Source organism: Aptenodytes patagonicus, chromosome 1 (genome assembly GCF_965638725.1).
Source record: "Aptenodytes patagonicus chromosome 1, bAptPat1.pri.cur, whole genome shotgun sequence".
Lineage (NCBI taxonomy): Eukaryota > Metazoa > Chordata > Aves > Sphenisciformes > Spheniscidae > Aptenodytes > Aptenodytes patagonicus.
Genome location: NC_134949.1, coordinates 24,986,392 through 24,997,899, shown reverse-complemented (window position 1 = coordinate 24,997,899; position 11,508 = coordinate 24,986,392). Strand labels below are relative to the sequence as shown.

The 11,508-nt window shown below is 38.3% G+C and overlaps 1 protein-coding gene across 2 annotated transcripts in view; it reads right to left on the bottom strand.

The window, feature by feature from the left end:
* SLC13A1 (solute carrier family 13 member 1) overlaps window positions 1-1,209 on the bottom strand; it is a 29,017-nt gene extending 27,808 nt beyond the window's left edge. For both annotated transcript variants that reach the window (XM_076329893.1, XM_076329902.1), the window contains exon 1: window positions 1,110-1,209. In XM_076329893.1, coding sequence (XP_076186008.1) covers window positions 1,110-1,208 — 99 coding nt within the window. In that variant the 5' untranslated portion in view covers window position 1,209. The remainder of the gene's footprint in view (window positions 1-1,109) is intronic.
* Window positions 1,210-11,508: the final 10,299 nt, after the last annotated feature.

The following is an 11,508-nucleotide window of genomic DNA, read 5'->3' as shown; positions in this document are numbered from 1 at the left end:
TTAATGCCACTGGTTACGGCATGAAACTACTCAACAGCAGCAGAGATGGTTTGTATTGAGAAAGGAATAGCTTAATGAAATGGCTCTGGGAACTTCTGTCTGTAAAACAACTGTGTTAAATCCAAGTCAGTCAGCTATGGCTAGCATCTATTTTTTGGGGGAAGCTTGTGTTATGTATGAAACAATTTGACAGTGTCAATTCATTTATCACCTAGCAAAAGTTCATCTCACTTAAGTCCTACCGCATTAAGAATTTCTCAAGAATTTCCTCTCAGAGAGGAAACTGAAATATTGAAACTGTGATGTGAGGCAGTGTGAAACATGTTGCTCTGTAACCACTATCTATCTGTGATGCAAGGACTTCTGAACTGGACTTTCATGTGTTGTTCCGCATGATACCTATAATGCACGTGTGATGATACATCACAGGAGAATTCCATTTCATTCTGCTGACATCAGAGGTGTACCAAATAAAATCACTAATGAAATTTTTAGATAGCTGTTTCATCAGCCTGGAGTTGTCACAAGAGTTACTGAATGCCAGAAGAATTTATTTCAAGTAAAATAAAACTAAGGTGTCCTGCCATAACCTTTGCTCTATTTAGGAACCAGAAGGAATTTCTCAGATCATTGATTCCCATCATTTGTTATCAGACAACACAATATATGATGAACTTAACAAAATCCATCATCAAATAAAAAGGTAATTGCAGCTGTCTTCCTGACAATTCACCTCCATTGTCAATCATACAGAGCTGTTTAAAAGTGGCCAAAATGTAATAGTAAGGACAGGATTTTCAAGGTAGTCTAGATGATGTTAAATGAGAAAAATATTTCCTGAACAAGAAAACAAATACATAATTCAGAACTTCATGCAACCAGCACGGAATCTTACATTAAAGCTGTTGTCTTCTCCACATTTCTATGCAAATACTCTGAGTTGACAAAAAAAAAAAAAAAAGAAAATCCACAATGCAAACATCACGAAGTCATTCAAGGTCCCTTCCAACCCAAACCATTCTATGATTCTGTGATTCCAAAAAGATCTGGGAATCTCAGGCTTGACATACAGGTGCAAAATAAATTACCCCTCAAAGCAGGTCACTTACTTTGGTTTTGATGATAAGTGGAAGTGGAAGTAAAAGCAGTGGGGTGAGGACAATGAGCAGGAACCTCCGGTAAACAAGGAGGTAGCTAAGAATCTTCATGGTTGATGGCTGGTAGACGAAGTTTCCTGCAGAAACTGCAAAAAAAATAGATCTGACTTTAAATAGCTGACTCTGATTAATATTTTTCCAAGCTATCACCTTTAGCCATTGCTAAAGCAGACCAGTAAACCAAGTTAAAATTAAATCTTGCTCTTTATTGTCTTAGTGAGTTTATTAACAGTAGGTTGATAAGATAAGTGTTCATCATAAACCAAGGCTAGATGTCAACCTCCTCATGACTTTCTCTCCCTGCCCTTCCTCATAACAAGTTGTATTGGGTCTGTCTGAGATGGAGTTAATTTTCCCCATAGCAGCCCTCATAGTGCTGTGCTTTGTATTGGTAGCTAGAAAGGCGTTGATAACACACCGGTGTTTTGGCTACTGCTGAGCAGTGCTCGCACAGCATCAAGGCTGTCTCTCCAACATTCCCCCCTCACCAGTAGGCTGGGGGTGAGCAAGATCGTGGGAGGGGACATAGCCAGAACAACTGACCCAAACTGACCAAAGGGATATTCCATACCGTATGACGTCTGCTCAGCAATAAAAGCTAAGAGAAAGGAGGAGGAGGGGGGGCATTCATTATTACAACGTTTGTCTTCCAGAGCAACCACTACGCATACTGAAGCCCTACTTCCCGGGAAGTGGCTGGACATCGCCTGCTGATGGGAAGTAGAGAATATATCTTTGTTTTCCTTTGCTTCCGTGCACAGCCTTTGCTTTTTGCTTTTGCTTTCTTAAACTGCCTTTATCTTGACCCACGAGGCTTTTTTCCATCTTATTTTCTCTCTCCCCATCCTGCTGAGGAGGAAAGTGATAGAGCAGCTTGGTGGCCACCTGCTGTCCAACCAAGGTTAACCCACCACACAAGCTTATGTAATTAGAACCGGTTTTAGACAACTAGATAACCAAAAATTTCAGGTGCTCTCCCAGTCACTATTGGCTTCAATAAGAAATCAAAACATCTAATATACATAGAATATATGTTCAAAACCAGTTATGGCATTATGTGAAAACATATGCAAGATCATTTTACTGAACAGAATTAAAAATTCTTCATCTTCATCTCCATCTGTGGAGATATTCAAAACTCGATAGGACAAGGTCCTGAGCAACCTGACCCAGCTCTGAACTTTGCTCTGCTTTGAGCAAAAGGTTGGACAAGGTGACTTGCAGAAGTCCCTTCCAGCCTCAGTCTTTCTATTGATTCTATCTGTCTAGAATTTGAAATACATGAGAAAAATATTTTTTTTCTGTCTTGCCTGGGAGGGAGTGTATGATAGTTCATTTTCTCTTCTCGTGCAGAAACAGGGTAAGGTGTTCCATGTACATCATATAAAGCTTTGAGGAAGGCTAAGAGTAGGAAAGTTTTTGAGACAAAAGTAAAAAATAAATAAATCTTTTTGCCTGAATTTTCCTGTTTTCAGTAAAAGAAAACTTGGTACAGTCTTTGTAATACAACAGAATAGCATCAAACAAAGAAGAGGAAAAGGTAGGAAAGAGGCTTGTACACTATCTGTGGGTCAAGATCAAAAGGGGAAAGAACACACTGTTTCATGCTCAGGATCTTACATGAAGCAGAAAATTGGAAGAGGAGACAGATGAAGGAGTCTTTGAGCTACCATCAGAACCATCCAGAGAGGCCAGGTAATAAGGTAGATTTTTACTATCCATATAACTTTTTGATTATAAGGATCCCATGTGTCAGGGTACAGACAAACCAAGCGATCAGACTGCCAAGTGTTGCGGAAAAACTTTTGGTTTCAGGAAGGTAAGACTTCAGTTTTACTAGGAAAGCAGTATTTCAAATCTAACTGACAGGAAGGAATTGATTGAAAACCCAAAGGTGGGAAATAATTTGGGGATGAAAGCAATAATGAAATAACAGCCTTTACTACTGCACAGAAAGAATTGGGAAAACAGCTTTGACACAACCTAGGGACCTGAGACTGAGACCTCCTGAGAAGATAATGTAAGGGATAAAGAACTTCAAGTGAACTGGTAGCTTTTGAAAGAGGCTATTCTAAGCATATAATGACAAACCTGGTTTAAAGAGTTCAGAGACAGTGAGCAGAGAGGGACACTATGGTGCCTGCATCAGGAAAGCTTCAAATATCCAAAAATGAAAAAGGAATTGTATGACATCTGGAAAAATTGGCATGTGCCTGAGGACTGCTATAAAGGAGTAACAAAAATATAGATGAATAAATTCAGGAAGACTGTGATGAGAAATATATTTCAGTTGGGGATGTCAAAGAAAATTTCTGTAAAAATGTCAGAAGTAAGAAGAAAACAGGAGAGTAGAGGGATTTAGTAAACAGAAGGGAAGACAAACTGCAGACAGTACTGGAGTATTCAACACTTTCTTTGCTTGAGTCTTCACAAAGGTAAAGGGCAGTCAATTCTCTAATGAAATTAATTTTAACATGGAAAAGGGAATGCACTATGGGCACGGTGCTGGTGGGAGTGCTGAATATTTAGATTTAACATATGTATTCAAGTCAACAGTTCCAGATGAAATTCACCCATAATTCATGGGTGAGAATTGATGCAGTAATCTGAGAACTATTTTAGAATATATTTGAATATATTTTGATATGCCATATATTTGAAAAACTGAGTTCCTAGAAAGTTGGTCAGGCATACATGGAAATGAAATATGGCTAATATGTCATGTAAACTCAACCTAATTTTCTTCTTTTCTGGGGCAACAAGCTTAGTGATCGAAGATATAAAAAATATGCATTTTATTTGATTTTAATACACCTTTTAGATTAACTAAGAGCAATTCAGAAGTAAGCACAGAAGAAATGCTCTAGCAGAAATTATGTTTGGGTTCACAACTGGTAAAAAAAAGTTGTTCCTGAAGAGCAGTTACAAATGTTTCACATTCGTACTTAGATGACATTTCAAATGGGGTCCTTAAGGGGTCTATTCTGATTAATTTTCTAACCCATATTTTCATTAGTGGTTTGAATCATAAACTAGCAATGGGCAGGACAAAGATAATACCTTCTAGCTAATATTAGACCATAAAGGCTGTTTTTTCAGCATTCTCAGACCATCATGGCTACAGCAAAATGCCGTGTGGAGATAGGCATACACATTTCAGAACAAAAGAGAAAAGGGAAAGAGACTTCCAGTACTAATCCAAGTGAATTACTGCTGATGAGGCAGAGAAATTGAAATTCTCAAGCCTGTCTGCAGGGCCCTGGTTTGAGACTTGCAGTCAGCCACCAGAGATGGCCAGGGCAAAACTAGGAGTTAAAAGGAAGAGGTTTCCTTCCAAATTTATGCTGAGATGTTTCTGGAGCAGTCAAGCTTTTACAGGTAACCTGAGAATGGATCAACAGATAGATGCTCAGCTAGATAACAAATTTGTAGTGGAGTAAGTTTAGTGGAGGAGGGCTGAAGGCTTTCTGAGAGGCCATGAACTTGGCACAAAACTTTCCTTAAGAGTCAGGAACCAGGAACAAGCAAGGGTATGGAAAGCTGCTTACAAGGACCTTAAACATACAGCCCTGCATGTGAAGAGGAAAGGGGTTCTAATGCGATTTGAGGTACTACTGAATGATTAGGGAAAAACCTGATAAATTCAGTTTGAAAAATAAGGATGTGTTTGCAACAACAAAAAAAATAGGAAAGAGATGAAGTTTGTAGGGAGAAAGAATATTTCTCGTTATACCAGCCACTGTTAGCTGATCTGGGTCAGTATTGATCCCTCACTCCCTAGCCTCCTTGGAATGCTTTATTTATTTTTGTTATGTCTTGAGTAAACTGTGGACAGCTCCAGTGTGTTTTCTCAGTAGCTGAATTGAGTTTTGTGGTTCATCTTTCCAGACCTCAGGAAAGCCTGTGGGGATGATCCTTTTATGCTGAAGCTTTGTCCAGATAGCAGTATTTGCAACTTGGCTGAGGACTACTATTTCTCTTTCATTCTTGAAGAAGGGCTTGTGTGCTCAGAAACTTATCATTGTGTGAGGCAACACAGCAGAGGAAGTGTTTGAGAAAGAGGAAAGAAAAATTCAGATTCTTCCAAAAGCTGATTTTGCCATAAAACAAAGCAAGATCAAAGGACTTGCATGAGAGATCCAGTTATGGGGAATAAAATGGCAAGATGGGCATCCCAATAGATATGATCAATAAGATAACAGTCATGTCCCCACCGGTTAGCAAAAAAGAAACCCAAACTTTTCTAGGCATTATGGGATTCTGGAGAATGCATATTCCAGGTTACAGTCAGCTTGTGAATCCTCTCTGTTGAGTGACCCAAAATAACTATTTTGGCTGAGGCCCTGAGCAACAACAAGCTGTTGAACAGATCAAACAGCAGATAGTTCATGCAGTAGCCCATGGGCCAGTCCAGACAGGACCAGATGTGAGAAATGTTCTCTATGCTGCTGTCGGGGAGCATGACCTCAACTGGGGCCTCTGGCAGAAAGTACCCGGAGAGACCCAAGGTCAGGCTCTAGGGTTTTGGAGCTAGGGGTATAGGGAGGCATTGCTCAGAGGCTGGCTGGGAATCAGTCTACTTGTGGGAGGTGGTCAGTGATTGCCTTTGCGTCAATTGTTTTATTTTGTTTTTTTCTTCCTCTTTTCTTCGCTTATTAAACTATCTCAATCTACAGGTTTTCTCACTTTTGCTCTTCCTAGTCTCTCCCGTCCTGTTGGAGACAGAGCAAGTGAATAGCTGGGTGGTGCTTAGCTGCTGAACTGGGTCAATCCACCACACCTTGTCAATGGTCCTGTAAATTACATCACCGCTCTCTACCTTGCCATGCATTTGTCTTTTGACCATCACAGATAAAATGGTAATACTACTGTACAAAACTAAGAGAAACACTTCAGTTAAGCAATACTTCCTGGTAATTTCAAAAGCATGCAAAATTTTAGTACACTGTTCAGCAGGACAAGATCCTTGGAAATGTGGAGAAAAAAAATATCAGTATTTCCTTGTCAAAGGTTGATCATATGGGATTAGCAGGATAGCTTTCTAGAATGAGATAAGCAACATTTTAGAGCAGAACATCTAATCTAGCAGCAAAGTATGTTATACCAATATATGACTAATTACTGTAACAGAAAGGCTATATATCGCTACCAGAGCTGTAAGATGGGTAAGATACTGCACAAAGGGAAGACATCAGTGGAAGAACAATCGGGGCAAAGGAAAGTTATAAAAGCAGCTTCTCAAAGGTATTTGAGGGATTTATACTATTACAAGATTTTATTAATGATTCTCAAGAATTACTTATTGATAACAAAATTGAGAGGTGTTATCAACAAAGTTAAGTTTTTTACATAAGAAGAACTTGAGAGCTTGAATTCTGAAGTTACCATGTTCTAAAACACGTAGTGGGCAGAGAAGAAAGCTCCAGAAATGGCCTGAGTAAGCACTGTGGCGGGATTCACTTCTAATTTTACACATCCATATCTAAACTGGTCACCGTAACCTTTTTTCACAATCTACAGAGAGATGTAAGTACTTCCACCCTGCTTAACTGAGGTGCTTACACCAGGCTGAGGTGAATTACACTCTAAAGATGAGTGTTTCTCTTCACTGACTACAAAAAGCCCTAGGCAGATGGGTTGGAGCAAGATGTCTAACTTTTAGATATCTGTGCTAGGACAGATGTGTTCTATCCTCTGCTGTTTGGGGAAAAAAATCTTAAGAAGCTATGTGAAGTCAAGAATGGCTGCAAGAGACCTGGAGTACTGAGCAAAGAAACAACTCTCTTTTCCTTGGGTCTTAGAGTTTAAGCAAACAGGATATAGCCATGTACCCATCGATAAACAAGATTGCATCGGAATTATAAACTTAATTATTATTATTATTGAATAATTAGCTTTCACTCCCTCCTCATTATTGCAAAAAGTGGAAAACATCTCTAATTTTTTTTGTGTATTTATTTACCAGTGGGATCAAGGAGTTTCTTTATTACCAGAGAAAAGTTAAATACCTTTAGTATGAACACAACATTTATTGCCACCTTTTGAAAGATGCCATTGAGAATAAATGTTTACTAAACAGAAAGCATGGATTTTAAATCACAAGCACTAATTCCCCAAGATCTTGCATATTCTGCAAGGCTTTTAACCAGCTTAGGAAATTTTGTCTGGCTGCTTCCCATTGTTACTGCTCATTATTTTTCCTCAAAAGCGTAACAGCTTTTGGGACTGAAAATTCTATTTTCATCCCCAGAAAACATATTTGAAGAAAATGAAACTCTCCTTCTCCATCCCTTTCTCCCTGTTACAGATGTGAAAGCAGGGAAGTGAAAACAGTCAGAATTACACCAAGGATCAGTGGCAGAATTAGGTGTGTAGCCACAGGTGTCTCCCACCAGACACAGTGTCTCCCATCAAATCAGTGGTGAAGAGAAACGATTGTATGAAAGTGCTGGGCCTTGATCAAGATTTGCTTCTCTAAAACCCACAAGGGAATCAAAGCAACAGATGTTGGGAAAATGTAATAGCATATCTAAGATTTAGCACTTAGGGGTGTCGGTTGAAATCCCACCCTGAAGTGCTCCCATTTCTAAGTACATATACAACATGATGACAGCCAACTGCTCCAACAATTCTAAATGCTTTAAAAACTAAGTTAGTAAATCTTTATGGAAGTGCAATTTGATGCATTTTAAACTGTGTTTTTTCATTTTTCCATTGGTCTTTTTTTTTTAAACTGTCTCCTAAGGAACAGTCACTACTAAGCTTAGCAGAATGCTATCAGGGACAATGAGATTTGTATGGAAAAGGAGGTAAACTAATATGCAGAGCAATCAGGAAAAAAAAAGTACCTTTCTGGAATTTTAATAACATGAGATTCAAGACTCTGAACAATACGTCAGTTTTATCTCCAGACTGAGGATGGAAGCTTCTGAAATAATTTGGATGTTGTACTCCTATGATCTTGGCCTGATTTGCTAAAGAGTAGTAATTAAAAAAAAACCCTGCAAATCACTTTTTCTTTCCACTTTTCCCTATATTTCTGTTTCTAAACTACAGAACTGCTGGGAAAGTGCTGTTTGGAAGAGATTATTGACAACTTTTGGAGAAACAGTTCACAGAAACCAGATGAAATCTATTTTCAGCATGTGATGAGAGAAGAAGAAACACATTTCATATCTATGTTCAGGCTGTATTTCTGAACGGACAGAACCTAACATGTTGAATACATTTCCAGATTCCTTACTGCATAAAAGCAAACAAACTGAAAAGAAAAAAACCCCAATGACTTGACTTTGAAAATGTTAAAGACTAAAATGTTCACTATTTATTTTAAGCACATTATATCATTCCTTTTCGTTTTGAATAGAAACCCACTGTGCCTGAAGGACACTGGTGCCATGATTTTTCAAGATGACCTGTACTTAGAACCTTTTTCTTTGAATCAGTTCAAGTGCTTCAGCAATTACTATATAATCTTCCATCTTTCTGTAGCAGAATCCTCTCTTCTAATGACACTAGATAGCACAGAGCTCTTCCAATATACTCATTATTCATCCCGGGTACTCTATTCCTGTGAGTCTTCCCACAGGAATCACTGGCCAGTGACACAAAGTAGTATTTCCAAGATATAAACTACATATAAACTTCCTGTAGAAATGTAAAACACAAATGAATAATGGGATTTTAAAACAATAAAGGCCCCAGACACTGGTCTCTTATACCTGAAGCACACCCTGAAAGCTTAAAAAGGCCCAGTTACTTGACACTTATTATACTAAGTCTGTCTCTACATCAGTCTGCTTCTCCCAAACGACTCCTTGATAATGCTTCTCTTCACCTTTGAACTAGCTGTAAGTAAGTTAATTTCAGAACTGGAAGCAATTTAGCTTCATCAATGCAATATTGTGCCTACAGTAAATAAGTTCTGCTGAGAGTGTTACCTGGATGGAGAATGACATTAACCAGGTGAGTCCAATTCCACATATTGGAACCCATCCTGGAAACCTGCCTGGGGAACCTGCCACTCAGCTTCCACAGCGTAACTTATTTACTTGGCCAGGACCTCTCTGTTGAGCTCAGTATGGTCCTCTTGATGAAGGAACTGCCATGCTTCCACTTTGCCCAATGTTTTGCTCCACCCTCATTCCAGAGGCTTCACTGAATGCCTCAGCCTCCTGTACATGGTTGTCCACTGTGCTCCTTTTAAGGACAACAGGCATTCTGCCTTTGGGCAACTGATACCTGTGCTCCTAAATTCTGGCAAACTTCCCTTGCCAGTTATCAGTATGTGACGAAAAAAAAACAAGTCTTCAAAAACTTTCCATCTTCCTGCATATCCTGCTCACTGACTGAACAGGCAATAATATCATTCTTTAAGAGACGCGTCCTCCGGGCTGCTGTCACACGACTCTGGCATAAAACCAGAACACCAACCCTGAATCATTTATAGGCCTAATTCACCATTTAACAACTTTTTGTCTCCCTAAAATATGGCCTCCGTGTTTATTCTTGCTGAATGATGACAGTTGGTGTTGTGTGAATCGGAGACTGCTGTGCGCACCAAAACCTTTAACCTGTAGTGGATCTGCATAGGCAAGTCTTCTTACCAGAAGAGACACTCCCAAAGCCTGGGTGAGTCTGTGTGCACACCAGAGTGGCTATACGGGCAGATCTGTTTGCTGTGCACCACGGTCTCATGCTCTCCTGGTCTTTAACACAAGCTTTTCAGACTTCTTCCCACTGGAATGTGTACATTCCTCATATAATAAGGTGATAGAGACTGTGCTAGAGTAAACATAGATTTGTAAGCCTCTTCATTTCATGAAGTGCTAATAACATTCTTCAAACTTACAAAACACAAGCTTGGCAGTGAATTTCAAAATATATTTCTGAAAATAGTGCACAATTTTCAGCAAACAATCTGAGCTACAAAAAAACAGATGCCACCTGATTAAACACAATACTATGCTTCTGATTTTTGTCATGTTGGAGGAGGAATTTTGCTTTTAAATTAATTGCACAACATGACTCCCAGATCACGGTTTTCATTTTTGGAAGGCTACATGTTCAAGGTCAGGTTGGAGGGGGCTTTGCGCAACCTGATCTAGTGAAAGATGTCCCTGCCCAAAGCAGGGGGGTGGACTAGATCTTTAAATGTTCCTTCCAACCCAAACCATTCTATGTTTAGTCTCATACAGAATGCAAAAGCAGCAGGAAAAAAAGTCTGCCTAGAATGACACTATAAAATGTGGCTTTGTTTACAGGGGGCTTTCCTTCATGACAGCAAAATCTATTTTACATGGTCTTCTATCAACTAAAATTTGAGTCAATAGTACCATAATGATGTCTGTTGAGAAGCAACATGAGGAAGGAAAATATTTAAATCATTTCATCAATTGTTTGCTAGCTTAAGAGCTTTTTGTTGTTTAATTATTTCAGATTATGACAGCTAATTAGAAGTGGTATAATTACACTTTTTGCAATTGAAGTTGTCTGTGTGTTGATGACATGCTAATGCTGGTTTTTGTCTAAGGTGTTTGATCAGTTTGTGTTATTGTTGAGGAAAGATGTTAATCAGTCAAACCTGTTAACTATTATCTTTGACTTATACTCAGAACAAAGTTCAACTTCCGCTTCCTTGGAAGCCACAGAGGATAAATCATTGCAAAGAAGAGTACTAAATTTATTCTGGTGAAACACAAAATTGAATAAAGATAGTTTGTCAAAAATATGTAAGAAGTTTAACTGATCAATGTCACTATGTGAAATTTCTCGGTGGAGTAATTATTCTAAAGTGATCATTCCTAAACTTAATCTTTTTTTTTTTTTTCATTTCATAGTCACAGATAACTATAACAGTTTGCTTCGTTTCAGTAAAAGGCATTTTTATTTCCATTTTATTAATACACTTTAAAAGCCCTTAATTTTATTTAATATTCCTATATTCCTCCATCATGTTTAACTTTGTGGGAAAAGAAATGGTTTTTCTTTTTTTTTTTTTTTTACCCCCAGGGGTATTTTATTGATCAAGCTTCTGTTATGTTAACTATATGCTCTCTGCATTCAAGCCATAGGAGTATAATTCCATTTTCTTTTCTTGGTACAGATTTTTTGAGTTCTTTATTAGATCTTCTCCTGTCTTGGCCCAAAACTTCACATTAATACTTTATTCCCCAAAATGGTATCTGTTTTTCGTAAACGTTTACATACAAAAACACATGAAAAAAATACATCTTACAATGGTTAGTTATGTGTAAAGGTTGGACTTCATAATACTTTTGAGTTTGGAAGTGTATCATCTTCTCTGTCAATATTCTTATGTACTTGTCTTTATAAAGTTTACCAAACTGCT